Source organism: Sturnus vulgaris, chromosome 14 (genome assembly GCF_052056855.1).
Source record: "Sturnus vulgaris isolate bStuVul1 chromosome 14, bStuVul1.hap1, whole genome shotgun sequence".
NCBI classification, from domain to species: Eukaryota; Metazoa; Chordata; class Aves; order Passeriformes; family Sturnidae; genus Sturnus; species Sturnus vulgaris.
This window is the reverse complement of record NC_142256.1, coordinates 9984246-9999771: the sequence shown is the minus strand read 5'-3', so window position 1 is coordinate 9999771 and position 15526 is coordinate 9984246. Positions and strand designations below refer to the sequence as shown.

At 47.3% G+C, this 15526-nt stretch overlaps 1 protein-coding gene across 1 annotated transcript; it reads right to left on the bottom strand.

The window, feature by feature from the left end:
- Positions 1-13736: 13736 nt before the first annotated feature.
- On the bottom strand, positions 13737-14618 carry LOC106859059 (syntaxin-1B-like). The gene has a single exon (XM_014886046.2). It carries the CDS (start codon positions 14616-14618, stop codon positions 13737-13739), a length of 882 nt encoding a protein of 293 aa, XP_014741532.2.
- Positions 14619-15526: the final 908 nt, after the last annotated feature.

Genomic DNA, 15526 nt, shown 5'->3' with positions numbered 1-15526 from the left:
CCACAAATATTCCAGACTTTGGATGGATTTTCTGGATTTTCTCTGTTTCCTCCAGGCTTGTGACTCACTGTCTGCTGCCATTAAAGTGGCTGAGTTTAACCAGTGGCAGAAAGATGAGATTTTACAAATGTGAATCCTCTGCTCCAGCTTCTGCATTTCATAAGTCACTTGATATTTCCCCGTTTAAATGACTCCAATAAATGTGGCTTGCTGGTCAATTTGGCAAGATGAGCGTTTCTGGTGAGGTCAGTGCAAGATAAATAAGTAGGTTTCAGTAAAATGACTCGTAATATTTCATAGAAATTATTAAAAAATCATAAATGAGAGTTGCTTCCCACTAATTGCCCATTCACAGCCGTATTCCCATTGCTTCCCTCAGGAGTTTCACCAGTCAGACCTTTAAAAAAATACACAAGGAGCTTAGAGAAGACATTTGTTACGATTGATTGGATGCAGATGTCTATAAAAAATGGAAAATGGGAAAAGGAGAGCAATATTTCTGAGTTTTTCTGGCTTTTATGGGCAGCAGAAGACCCGGCTGCTGTCGTTCCTCTGCCTGAAGGCAAAGATTTCCATTACCAGTGAATCAGTCACATGGGCAGGGAAAGAGATAAAAATTGGTCCTTTGTACAATGTTCAGCCGAGGTAATTAATTGGGGATTGATTCAGGAGAAATCCAACTCATTTGAAGTCCACAGTGATAAAATCACAACAGATGGGTTGGAGCAGGAGAAACTCCAGCCTGGCAGGACACGGGATGAGCTCTGGGTGTGGGAGCAGCCAGCCTGCCCCAAGGCTTTCCCAAATATTTCCAAAGCTGGGGATTTTCTGTCTAACTCTCAGGAGTGGCACTTCTGTCCCCATTTCAGCTCCAGGTGGCTGCTCCCAGCTTGGAGGGCTGAGGCTGCAGCCCCGTGCCTGGTCCTGCTGGGATGGGGCTTTTTTAAAGCACGTCAACTCTAATTATTAAACCACCTCCTTAAGCCACGTCTTTTTTTCCATCTACACAATTTTCCTTGCTCTGAAACACGACCCAGTCAGTGCTGTGATGTCGCTGGGCTGTGCTGTCCCTATCCTTATGGAAAAATTGGTGCCATCTACTCCTGGTTCTCCAGCCCAGCATCCCCGATTGCTGGATTACTCAGAGCATCACTGCTCTGCCATCTCAGCCTCCTCCCACTCCTTCCTCTTTTCCGTGCAGCTCTGCTGACCCTCTAATCGGGAATTCCTTAATTAACACTGTCCTTTTTTCCTCTTCCAAGCCACCCAGGGCCGTGGCTTCACCGGGATGAAATGTTCCCTTTAATATCCAATTATGGATCAAGGAATCCGGCAGGCAGAGCAGCATCCCTGCTGCGGGTGATGAATGGAGCAGACACCAGCAGGATGTCGACCACTGGATCCACCCCACTCATCTCCAGGACCAGGATGGATGCTGGGATCTGCACATTCATCTGGAACCTGGAGCTGGGAAAGAGATGAAACCCAGGCAGTAAAGTCCTGATGCAGAATTTAATATTCCCCCTGTCAATTTTTAAGGTTTTTGTACAGAACAAGTGTTCTTAAACCTCTCGTTCCATAATAAAGGGGGTTTTTAAGCCTTTTGTTCCATACTCCACTATTTGACCAGGCACATGGAGAACTGGACCAGAGCAAGAGTTTTTTGTATTTTATGCACAGCAGAGCTTGCTTGTTGTATTTGAGGTACAGCCTTGGCTGCTCAAAGCAATTTTCAGTATTTCTAGTGAGTTAAATTAAAAAAATAATGAAGTTTTGTGTCGGCTCCTGGGGGAAATAGAGGTGAAAATAATGAATCCACGAATATTCCACGTGCTCCATGAAATGGTGATGCAGCACTGGAGCAGAGGAGGTGGCCACAGCAAAACCTGGCACAAAACTTCCTGTGGAATTTCCTCCTGAATTCCCTGAGCCCTCTGCATACCCAGGAGAGCACCAGCCAGAATAATCCTGACTCCCAAATTTTGGCTGCTCGACATTCCCCACATTCAGGTGTTTGGTGCCTCTTGGTGCATCCTCAGCTCCTGGAGTTGAATGTTTTTACCAGGATGCAGGGATGTGATGTGTGGATAAAAGAAAACCTTTTAGAAATCTGTTTTGTGCCAAATTTTAGGGAAAAACACATTAACTGCAGGGCTTGTGCATGCAGCAGAGCTGGGGGTGATTTAGGCTGTTTCTGTGTAAGCAAAAAAAAAAAAAAGCCTTTTTCAGGTTTGAATTTAATTTGGGTATAATTTGAATTTGTATTTTCTGCATTTTGAATTGTACAGAAAATGTAGAAAATCGGCCTCTCAGTTAATCACAGTACTCCTCCAAATTCTACCAAACTCAAATGTGGCTCTTTTTGTAAGCAAAGGAGGAGTTTTGCAGCTCTCAGTAATAAAACAACTCAGACAGAGTTAACAGCCTCTCTCCAGAGGCAGCAGAGTCATTCCTGCCCTCCAACTTTATAGATCTTTATTTTCATTAGGTTTTTATTTAATGAAAGAATAAAACCCACACACTCACACAGAGACAAAACCCCAGGAAAGTCTATTTTAAATAAGAAATCAATGTAATTTTGTACCACAACTCTTCTTCCCAGTCTTCCCAAAAATCTGCTCAGAAGGATAAATTTCAGGTGGGACATTGTGGCTGTGAGCAGTGCTGGATAGAAAATATTTTAATTTATGAAATATTGTATTTTATCATCGATTCATTGGTGCCATGCCACTGATTCCCACAAATCTCATGTCCCATCTGAGCTCTTATGGATGTGAATCCCTGGATGTGCAACAGCCCTGCATCCCTTGCCAGGATAATTTAACACCTTATCTCCTTCCCTGACAGAAATAACACTCATTTTCATTTTAATTGTAATTTTAAGTTTTAATTTTAGTTCTAATTCTAATATTTTTGTTTTCTTGGTGAGGTCCCAGGTGCTGCCAGGAGATGGGATTTTCCTTGGCACCCTGGCATAGTCCATGTGTTAATGTGGATGAATATTTCCTGAATATTTCCTGAATATTTGCCTGATATAGATGACCCCAGGACCTGGAACTGCTCGGTAAGGGAGGAATAAAATTCTTCTCTCTGCTTTTCCTGGCTCTCAGTAGCAAGAGGAATGATTTGTGCACTTTGAGTTGGCTTCTAATCTCCTTTAATGGGCTCCCCTAATGGGAAATAAATCGATCAGGGTCAAACCCCTGCTCTGATGCTCACATGGAGATAACACTGACAATGCTCCAACAGGAAAGAATTTCAAATCCAACAGGTCCCAGGGAGCTCCTCCCTCTCGGATACCACAGCACAAAGCTAAAAATCGTGTTTTGACCCACTGGTACAAATTGATGAGGCAGCTTTAACCTATCGATCCAGGGCAGGGCACCATGTGGGGCAAGGATCCCTGTGGGAGCTCTGGGGTTGGATGTGGAATTAAAGGAGAATTTGCCACCATCCCAACGAGCCTCTGGAGCTCTCCCTGCCTTCAAACGTGTTTTCCTTGGTGTCTCCGTGAATCGTGCCCATTGTTTCTCTGCTAGGAAAGAGCAAAATGCTTTCCAGCATGGAAATGATTTGCCATTTTATGAATAAAATTATCCCATTGTATCCAGCAAAAGGGCATTTGCTCCGGTTCTCATCACTCCCAGTTCTCGCTCTTTCACTGCAGTTTCACAGCATTATCCACTCTCTTTTTCCATTGTTAACAGAGAGGGGAAAACATCACACCCGGGGTAAATCCCAGCTCTGCCCTTCTGCAGGAGCACAGGCACAAACCCCATCCCAGAAATAAACCTACCACCAACAAAAATCCCATTTTGGCCCCAATTTGCTCCTGTTACAAAGCTATTTTCCAAGAAAACAAGCAAATAGGAAGAAGCAGTGTGCATTACACCAGACTCCCATGTTATGAAGGCTGGAAAAAAAAATCTACCATGAGGAAAATGAACATTTTGTTTTCCTTTTGCCTTCCTTAATGGTTCCTAAGTCGCTCAAATTTTTGAGGGTAAGAATTTCTTCCTAAGCAAAGCCTTGGACCATCCCAGTTGTGAGGGATGTTTATGGCCAAGCTATAAAGTGATGGTAATGGAAATGTTTATAATCCTTAGCCACAGTGATCCCAGCTGGCCCCTCTGATAATAAATTATATAAAATGAGTATTAAAAAGGACTCTCTGATTCACCAGGGCTATCTGCAACTGAGTGGTGATAACAAGTTGGATTTTCAACCCTGCTGCATTTTTGGGGGGTTTTCTTCTCAGTTTTTATTTTGACCCAAAGGCTGGAATGTTTTAAATTAGTATTGGGGATGTGTTAAGATTTTAAATTGTGAATATTTCAGTGGATCTGAGTCTTTAACACTCTGCTCTTTAATATTCTGCTTAGCTCAGGAAATCTTAGAATTATGGTTCAGAAATGATACAAAATATTGTTCTTTGGTGCACCAGCAAAACAACCAGCTGAAATTTGTCACAATGCTGGCTGCACTCTTGTAATCAATTCAGCTTTGTACACATGCAAAAATGTTCCCTTTGGGAACGTGCTCGATATCAGATTTTCCCCGTGCCTCTGGAATGCTGAAAGGATCAATAATGACCCAAACCAGCGAGCAGATGGATATTTCCCTCCACAGCCTGTTCAGATGCTCCCGATTTAAAATTCTTTTGGCTAAACAGGTCCAAGTTCTTCAATATGCTGGGGGAAAAAAAATAAACCAAAAAACCCAACCAAACAAACAAAAAAAACATGGATAATCCAGTTTTGGAGCAGGGAACTCCCAGGTTTCCTGGGCAGAGCAGCTCAGCCACGAGCATCTCACTGCTCAGCCTATGCTAATGAGCCTCATTATTTAATGATAAACAGCAACGTTTAATTAGCGCAGCCATTAGTACACATCAAGCCCTTTAATTAGGCTGGGGGCTGGTGGGGACGAGCCAGGGGAGAGGCTCTGGAATGTGGCAAAGGCAGAGCCGGGATGTGCCTTCGCTCAGGGGTTAATTACCCACCACAATTTGCTTGGGGGGTTAATTGGCACAGGGATGCCGCAGCTCCATTCCAGAGCCAGCATCTCCGCATTCCCTGCAGGCAGAGCCTCGGTTCCTTCCCCTCCCTGGAACTTTTCCTCCTCTGAATCCCATCCCCAGACCTGCCCAGGTCCTTCCCAGCTGCAGGAGTGTCCGTGGACACGTGGAAGCGGAGGAGGCTCGGCTGCAGCTCAGCTAAGGGAGGGATTGGGAGCTTCCCAAGGGATTCCATCTGCCAGGGCTGCTCCAGGAGGAGCCCGTGTGAGCCCACACAGAAATAATTCCTCCCTGCTGGAGACACACATCCCTGGAACTCGGGTGGCAGATGGGCTGGAGGATCCAGCAGCATCCCTGGAGCTGCCAAGTGGCCGCTGGTGCTGTCACTGCACGGGAGAGCAGCTCTGGGACACGGCTGTTCCTGGCTGGAAAAACGATGAAATGATGGAAAACGATGAAAAAGTGATGGAACTGCCGAGCTGGGGTGGAGTTACAGCTCAGAGTTTATCCCTGGAAGGATAAACGGAGACAGGATGTGGAGCTCTGCTGAAATCACCACTCGGGTTTTCTTTCACTCCAAAGCCTGTGCTGGTACATCAGCCTGCCCCAAAATTGGCCCCCAAAGCCAGGAGGGTTCACTGTCCGACAGGGAAAAGTATCTTGCAGCTTTGTCAGTGTTTAAAACCCACATTTAATCAATTAATCAAATATTTCATGGATAATTTTATTCATTATATCACTTTTCTCAAGATAGAACTTTGAAATTGCTGAAGACTTTTATTGTAGCTTTTTCTGAGAAATAACCATTTAAATAATGAAACAACAGGCCCAAATCACCCAAAACTACTTTTACAAATGATATAAGTGTGAAAGACAGGTTGTAATGAATTGGTGAGAAATGTTTGTGGTGGCTGGGCAAGGTCAAGCTCTGATGTCTGTACCTGTTTTAACACATCCCACTTACCTGGGGCCAGGGTGTGCTGGGCTGGGTGATTTCATCCACCTTCTGCTCCTCCAGCTGGGTTATTTCCAACCTAAATGATTCCATGAGAGGTTTCAAACCCACTAAAACAAATGATAAATATCTGGATTTACAACAAACTCATATTCTGAAAGTTTGGAAAATTTCAGTTTCTTTTGTGGAGCGCATTTTCTTCTGGAACTTTGTGCTTTTGCCTTTAATCATCAGAAATGCTTTAGTCTTAATTTACCATTATTCTGTGGCTGCTTTATGGAGGAGAACCACGTTGCTCTCCCCTCTCCTTGCATCTGCCAGGAAAACAAAAAGCTGATCCTCTGCACCTGTCCCCAATTCACCACCAGCTGAAACGAAATTCACTCCCTCAACAAAGTGCCAGCAATGACTCAGTATGGAAATAAGAATTATTTCTTTTAAACTCTATTCTGAGGCAGCACAAGAGAGTGGGCCCCTGTTCCACAGCAGAGCAGATCTGCTGGGTCACGTCCACAATCCCCTCCCAGAGCTTCTTCAACAGCTCAGAGACAAAGGGACAAAATACTGATTTTCTATCCTAGACTGAGGCACATCTGCTCCAGTCCCTATTTACATTTCTGAACGTTGACAAGGCATGGTTAAAATGCGAGAAAATAGAGGAAAATTAGAGGAAGTGTTGCAAGTCCCAAGTTACAGCCAACCTGCACTTCAGTTTTCCCAATATCCACCAAAATTAACAGGAATTTCTGTAACAGACTCCCCCGAGGGGTGATTTCCCAGACATTGAGGTCTCCAGCCCTGAAGGTTGTTAGGATTTGGCTGAGCAGAGCCCCAGCTGACCTGGGCTCCTGGGATGCTGGACTGGATGAGCCCCACAGTCCCTCCAGTCACCCTGGCTGGGATTTGGGTTTCCTGCAGCTCTTATGGACAGAGCTGAATCCAAACCATTCCTACAGCTGTGGGTCAGGAATTTCATGGTCTTCCTGTGCTGCTGATGGTTTTCAGCCACCAAATTTTCCCTGTGAGGGTGGAAGACCCTGGCAGAGAGTACCCAGAGAAGCTGTGGCTGCCCCTGGATCCCTGGCAGTGCCCAAGGCTATGTTGGACAGGGCTTGGAGCATCCTGGGACAGTGGAAGATGTCCCTGCCATGGCAGGGGTGGAATGGACAGGATTTAAGGTCCCTTCCAACCCAAACCATCCTGGGATTCTATATTGAAATAGTAAACCAGGAAACATTTCAGCTCTGAGGGTGCTGGGGCAAGAACCATAGAAACTTCAAAAAATTCCTGTAGCAAACCTATGGATATCTGCTGTTCACCTTAACCATCCCAGCTCCCTTCTCCACTCAGATTATACAGCCACTAACTTCCAAAAAAAGTTTGGGTTTCAGGTCTTTATCTATTCCTCGCTTCCAATAAAATCAATAAAATTTTTGTTGTGGTGAATAAACCTCATCCATTCCTCATGGCAGTGAAGACAAGGAGTTTTTGCAGCCACATAATACAGCTATTTAAAAAGTGCTAATTGCTTCTTTTGGAAAAAGTGCCTCAATGTTCCCGTTTCAGCACTGAACTGCATTTGTACACTGCTCTCAAGATTGTTTATCTTCCCTGCTCCTCTATTCCTAATATTCTCCACTTCAGTTGTTCTGAAGCCTGACAGGCTCCATATAAAAAGAAAATGAGTAAATGATTTTAAAAGGAGCTGGTTTAGAGTTGAGCTGAGTGTAAAGCAGTGAGTAAAACAGAGTTTAATTGCAGTTGTGCCATCCTAGTGTGGAAAGCCACGGAAAGCTTCTGCACCCTCACCTCAGAGAGGCACTGACACGATTATTTCTCTTCCCATTTGCATAACATCAGAATTAAATGCAGAAATATTTAACCTCTGAAGGATATGGCTTAGGGACAAAAAGACAGCAAAGGTTTTCACTGTGTCACCCAGAGAGCAGGAAGAGGATTGCCCTTGAAAACCACTCTTGGAAACAGCTCTTGGAAACAACTCTTCCAGTTTTCCCACTTCATGTTTGATTCACATCTCTGTTGAAAAAGAAAAAGTAAAAACTGTCCTTTGTGGCCCAGATAATGATGCCAGTTAGTAATTGTGATTTATGACATTGGCTGCTCCTCTTTGGTGCTTTCTGCCCACGATTCCATCTGGAAGCCACCACAAGTTCACTCATTGCTGGCCAATGGCTCCAAAGCTTTCTACAAGTCTCAGTTTTATTGCTGTGCTAATATTTGGGAACAGGATTCACTGCTGAGGAACATGAGGGAAATGATGTCACTCAGCCACTGTAATTTTGTGAAGAATAAAAAATTTTGGGCCTTTCCTGGATGACAGAGGCCACCCATATGTCCTCTCCCATAAAACCAAGTGCTGCAGGATCTGTCTTGGAGACAAACAGACTCCTGCAAGCTAGACAGAACATTGGAGCTGTTTTACAGCTCCTCATCACAAATGGCTCTGTGCCATTACAAACAGGAAGGGAAACTCTTGTTAAGGTATATTTGATACAACAAAGTTCAGCTTGACCCATTTCCTAGGCTTGAACAGTCAATTTTTTGCCTCTCAGTATTAATCCAGCCTGAAAAACTTTGTATTCCGAGTGAAAGGTTATCAAAGACTCCATGGAGATGCTGTAGTGCACATGGATTGACAAAATCATTAAAACAAAGTCCATTTTTAGACAAGCAGAAGTTGATCCAGGTCACGGAGCCCAGAGGGGTGGATATGTTGTGTGAAGCCAAATTAAAAACATCCTGTGAAGTGAGGATTGCACCAGAACTCAAATTTGGGGCTGGTTAAAGCCTTGGTGATCACTGTGGGTGCAAAGGTGACTGTGACCCCACTCCCAGGCAAAGCCAGGGCTGTCATCCCGTGGATGTCACCACTGTCCCATCCCTGGGAGACTCATTTCCAATGCAGATTGCCAGGGACAGCATCCAGCTGTCCCCTGGATCTCACCTGGAGCTTTGCAAGCAGCACTTAGGGACCAACCCATCCCGGGAGAAGCTCTCCTTGATCCATCACCCAGTGCCACTGTGGGATCCTGGCAGACTGTGACATATCTGTCATTCCCACGGTGTGATGGGAACACGGTGAGGATAAAAAAATTGCCACAAATCCCTCTCCTTTCTCTGCCATCATGAGAGCTCTGCCCTCCCAGCCAGGAATAGCCCCGAAATCCGAGTCTCTGCTGGGGAAAAACAAAGATTTGTGCACACAGGGCTTCAGGCTCTGGGAAACAGGAATTTCCAGTCTGAGCTGGGGAGTGACAGGAGAGGGGGGAATGGCTTCCTGCTGCCAGAGGGCAAGGTCGGTTGGGATAATGGGAAAGAATTCCTGGCTGTGAAGGTGGGGAGGCCCTGGAATGGATTTTCCAGAGAAGCTGTGGCTGCCCCTGGATCCCTGGCAGTGTCCAAGGCCAGGCTTGATGGGGCTTGGACAACCTGGGATAGTGGAAGATGTCCCTGCCCATGGCAGGGGTGGGGCTGGATTATCTTTAAGGCCTTTTCCAAACCAAACCATTCTGGGATTCTGTGATCCTAAATTATTGTTTTGTAAATTTTTTAAGAGTTGACTGCAGGAAGAGACATGGACATAAAATTTCATCCCTGACAGGGAAATCCAACAGCAATATTTTATCCCTGGAAAATACAATTTGATTCATGCCTGCAGTGAAACACCCTTAAAAATTATCTGAAACCAAGATGTGACCTGCTCCAGGCTGCCCACACAGGTCAGGGATACCCAAGACTAAAGCAAACACCAAAAACGAGCTCAATTTATTGTTAAACTCAAGGATGGAGTTTCCAAGACAAGAAGTGTCTCCCCTGAATTTCTTGGCAGAGATCCCTACTCCTGCAGAAAGGCTTGGGAGCCAGATCTCTGTATTTTTTGGAAAGGCAGCAGCAGATATTCGATGAGCTCTATGAATAGAGTTGTTGATTCACTGCAAAATACAGGAAAAAACTGGGGAGAAAACAAGTCAAGTCAATTTAAACTGCTGACAAATTCCTGGGTTGGGGAAGGAAATGTAAAAAGTGTTTTGAAGCATGGCAATCACTTGGTAACCCCCACAGCAGAATGAATTTCTGATTTGACACTAAGTATTATTCAGAATAAAATTACCAAGTGTGATTCGAGAACTAAAAAACCCCTTTTTGAAAAATTTCTGGAAAAAAACCCTTTTTGAAAAATTTCTGGAAATGGAAATATTGAGCAATGGTTTTCAATTAAGAAATGCAAATATAATCCATTCAATATCTCCTATTGAATTAAAATATTTAGATATTTTGAATGAAGAATTTATCCTTCCTCTCATGCCGGGGAAATGTAGAAAAGCAAAATGAAATCACAGTTCAACTTTCCCCTCCAATTTTGCTGATAAATGTGGATGCCCAGAGGTTTGGCCAAAGAGATGCTTCAAATGCAAGAGAATTCAGGGAATTGAGTTCCTTTTGCAGTGTTCAGGAGGCTTTAAAAAAGCTGCATTTACAAGAAATTGTTCTGTTCATGGGGTTTTGTTGTGAGCTCAAAAATCAGCAGCTTCAAAGGGACCAAAGCTCAGTGTTTGAGCTGGAATTCACAACTCCCCCCGGGGTCCCTGAGCAGGAGCTGTTGAGCTGTGATAACCCACCTCACCTTAAAAACGAGTTCTGCAGGGTGATTAATTTGCTCTGGAATTATTTATTGTCTAAATGTCAGCAAAAGATTTTGTGTTCTTTAAAAAAAAAATTCTTTTCAGTGACATTTCTTCAACTGAAAGACTTTGCAGGTGCTGCCAGCACAGTTACAAAGGCTTTGGGCTTTTCATCCAGCTCCTTTTAACACATTTTACCAAAAATTCCTCTTTTGGTACCTTCCATGTTTGTGAGCAAAGAGTAGAGCTGAGGGGCTTGAATTTTTAACTTCGGCTTTCTCTTATTTTTCCCTTTAAATGTGAACTTGTTACACTTCTGATGCTCATTTGGGACATAATTAAAACAGCTTTCTTGTGTATATTCTTGGAATTGTTACAGCAGGTTCTCCACCTCAGTGTCACCATCTCCAGGAATATTCCTAAATGTGCTCCAGGTGAGTCCCAGAGTCAGAAGAGAAAGGAATCTTCCCCATCCTGTTGGATGTTCATGCCCACGTTACAGTATCATTAATTATTCTGCTCTGCACTAATTAGATCCTGTCTGAGGTCAGTATTTAATGAAAGGCCACCAGGCAGCAGAAAAAAAAAACAAATTCATAAATACATAAAGTCTCATTGAGCACTGAAGCCATAGGTAGGAAGATCCACTCTGAGGTGTGAAACTTCTCCTCTTTTCCTCCTCCTTTAACTCCTCATGGATCCCTGAACAGAAATCAGGGATATTTCCCTGCTAATCCCACACAAAGGAGAAAAAGCCCCACGAACACAGCACCATCTCCTCTGTGCAGCTCCAGGGGAGCTGTGCTCCATGAAATCCTCAGGGAACACGTCCTGGCTGGCAGCACTGCTGGTGGCCCAGGTTTTTCCCTTTTTTTTTTTTTTTTTTTTTTTTTTTGTGGATAATGATCTCCTGAGCAGCAAAACCAGTCGGGGCAGACGCTGCCCAGTCACCTGAGAGGGCTCCAGGGAGGTTGTTTGCACAGAGCTGTGGCAGTGGGCCATGAAAGGAGGTTAAATACGTTTTATTGAGCTTAGATTTGGCACCTCCCAACCTCAGCAGGTTTATTTCCCTTCTCTTTGTATCCTGGGATGCTGCAAAGAATTTCAGTGCTTCCCATGAGGTTGCTCTTGAAGCCACACAGAAAATGTGGGGTTGGATGTGAGATGCAAGGGGTTTTCACAATGGTCTGGAAGATGTGGATTCCTTTTTTTTAATGAAAACTAAATAAATGTAAACTTCCATTCATCAAAATTTGAATGAAAAAGGAATATTCATTTAGGCCTCACAAAGGGAAAATAAAGGAGGAAGAGGGCAGGAGCAGAGACCACTCAACTTGGCTCTCAGAGCTCTCATAGGGATGGACATTCCTGGTGTTGGGGTCTTCCAGGTCAACAGCAAATATGAATTTATCAGCCTGAAAATTAGGTTTTCTGCATTCCTAAGAATCTAACTCAATCAACACACTGAGAAGTCATTGCATTTCTGCTCTTCCTTAGCTTTGGGCTCCCTGCTGCAAAGAAATAACTCTCCACACTCAAGAGGTTATTGAGAAATTGTTTTATTAAAGCTCAGCCAGAAGATGACAATAAATGTAATGGTGGCTGAGAGCACTGGGATGAGCTGCCAGGAACTGCCAGGACACAGAGGGACCTTCCACAAAGGGTCCCAAAAAACTTAAGCAGGCCCCAGGCTTCAATTTGAGAGGTTTTGGGAAATTCAGGTGGTGATATGGGGACCAGAAAAAAGGGCCACTCTAAGTTTCCAGCATTTCCAGCACATGTAGGATATTGGCTGGTTTGGCAATGTGCAGGTTGAAGTAAAAGCCTGCAGATTCCCCCAAAAAATTGTGCAAATCCCCTCCTGGTGTCAGAGCATGGGATGACCCAGCCCAAATCTGACCCACTGCCTGAAAAACCAGCAACGACCAAAATGCAACATGAATGCACCAAATAACCCCAAGGGAGCAGAAACTGGAGGAAGTGGGGAGAATACGGACTGGAGTGTGGTGGAGGAGCCTTCACACTGCTCCTTGGTGGCACTGAGCCATTGACACCCCCCACATGTAGCCACAGATGTGCCAAAAATTTCAAGAGGCTTTTTGCCCTCTCTCCTTGAAACAGTAACAAAACCAAGAAATGTTACAGTTCTGAAGTCAGGTTTTGGAGTGTTAAAAGTGCTTTTCTTGGCTAGGTGTTGAGTGGAGGTGCATGGTCCCCATGATGCCACCAAGTTGTGCAAGGTTCCTGTGCCACCAGGAAAGGTGCTGGTGGTCCCTATGCCACCATGCAAGGTGTTCTTGGTTCCTATGCCACCAAACAAGGTCCCTGTGCCATCGAGCAAGGTGTGCATGGTCCTTACATTATTCTACAAGGTGTGCATTGTCCTTATATAAATGCACAAGGTGTGCCTGGTCCCTGTGCTCCACACAACTGTGCCATCAGGAAAGGTGCTAGAGGTCCTTGTGCCACCTTGCAAGAGATTCCAGGTCCTCGTGCTTCCAGGTGAGGTGTGAATGGTTATTCCATCACTGTGCAAGGTGCAACTGGTCCCTGTGCTGCCATCCAAGGTGTGCATGGTCCGTGTGCCATCAGGGAAGGTTTGTGTGATCCCATGTGAGGTGTGCATGGTCCCTGCACCCCTGAGCAGGTTGTGCATGGTCTCTGGCCCTTTCAGCACGGTCCTCACACCATCGTGCAATGTGTCCACGTCTCCTGCCCTGGAGGAGAACAGGAATGGGGCTGCAGGCAGCCTCACTGCTGAGTTATAGCTGTGTCCTTCAACAAGCCAGGTAAACAACTTTGCGGGAGAAGAAGCACGGAATGCGGATGTGTGTTGACATTTATGACAAGAAACAAAAAATTTATGGCCAATTAAAAAATAGTAGAAGGCGCGTGCACATAGCTTGTTAAACAACTATAATGCAGAAAGGAGCACGTGTTACGATATAGAGAAAAAGTATAAAAAGTTGTACTGCGGGATAAAAAAACTGCTGATTCCGGCCACATCTCCAGCGTCAGTCTTTTGCCCCGCTGTCCAAGGAGCACAGGACAGGTCCCTCCCACCAGACACGGTTTCTCCAGCACGGCGTGAATCCCCGAGCGCTGCCGCAATCCCCGCGGCTCAGCGCAGGCCCCGGCCGGGGCCGGGCAGGCAGGGGCAGCAGGAGCAGAGCCCGAGAGCCGCTGTCAGCAGGGCCGAGCGCCGCGACGGCCGCTGGTATTTGGCGGCTCTCTTCACCCCTCCGCCCGTCTGTGCCGCGTAGTCCAGGGAGCGCAGGACGTGCTGCTCCACGCTGTCGGCAGCGCCGTGCTGCTGGGCCAGCAGCCCCTCCAGCTGCACGAACAGCCCGCGCAGCTCCAGCATCTGCGCCTCCAGCTCCAGCAGCTGCCGCTGGCGAGCCTGGGCCAGCCCCAGGTGATGCTTGGCCTTCAGCTCGTCCAGGTCGCGGCCCACGATGCGAGGCCCCTGCGGGCTCTCGGCCAGCAGATCAACGTCCTGGGCTGCCAGGGTGATGCCCGCCAGCTCCGCCTGCCTCTGGATCTGCTCCTTCAGCCGCTGCCGGTAGCGGCTCTCCCGGGCGTAGTGGCGGGCGAGGACGGCTCCGTAGCGGCGCAGCAGCAGCCACAGCTGGGTCTGGCGGACGCGGGGCCCCGCTCGCCCCGAGCCCCCGGCCGGGGCCGCCGGCAGCGCTCCCAGCTGGGGCTGCAGGGCCGCGGCCTGGCGGGCGAAGGCGGCCCGGGCCGCGCCGAGCCCGCTCTTGTGGCGGGCCATGCTCTCCTCCGAGGTGCAGCACAGCACCGACTGCTGCGTCCTGTCGATGCTCTCCGAGAGCTGCTCCAGCCGCTCCAGCGCCCGCCACAGCTCGGCCGCCTCCCGCAGCGCCCGGCCCACGGGGCTGGCGTCGTCGCCGACGAACGCGGGGTTGTCGAAGCGCACGAAGTCGTCGTGCGGGTCCCCCTCGGCCGCCGCTCGCTGCTGCAGCTCCGCCAGCCGGTCCCTCATGCTCCAAGGGGCTCCGGCACCGTCTGAGGGGACGTATGAGCTCCTGAGGGAGAGCTGCGAGCTTTCCCTCCTGGCACCAGAGCAAATATTGATGGAGCAGGGCAGGGGCTGCGTCAGCCCCGGGCCGGGCCCGGGCAGAGCGGGAGGAAGGCCCGGGCCGGGAGCGCTGCCAGCACCGCCCGCACCTGCGTCACGGGCCCCACACCTGAAACGCCGAGGCTCGGCACAAAGACGCTTTTATTCACCCACAGACAAGGACACACAAAAGTCCCGTCAGGCCCACCCGGCACCCCCGGCCTTCGAAACGGCTCCGAACTGCCACCGGCCTCAAAATGCAGCCAAATCCAGCTTCTGGTTGTACCGAATGAAGGGCAAATGACACAGTGACTGACTTTGTCAAGCTGGGAGAGACCCACAGGGATCACGGAGCCCAGCCCAGTCCTGCATCCCCCAAAATCCCACCCCGGGCCTCTCCCTGCTGTGCAAACACTCCTGGGGCCCAAGCAGCTGTCCTGGAGTGAAGTGGAAAGGTGGGATGGAGGCAAAGCTTGGCCTCTCCCTGCTGTGCAAACACTCCTGGGGCTCAGAGCATCCCATCCTGCTGGGAATGGAAAGGTGGGATGGAGGCAAAGCTTGGCCTTTCCCTGCTGTGCGGGTCAGGAAGGCTCCGGGGCCCCAAAGTGCCTGGAGCATCACAAGGGTGAATTCAAAAAAGTGCCCTTGGGGTTTTCCAGGCTGGAAATGAGCGTTGGGATGACCCAGCTGTCCCACACATCACTGCAAGGCAGTGTTGAGTCCATCCACTCGCTGCTGAAATGCATAAAAATCACAGCTGAATTGAAAGACATCTATAAAAAATTAATTTCCGAAGTGCACAGGGAAAAATAGTTGTTCTCTACCACTCTGGT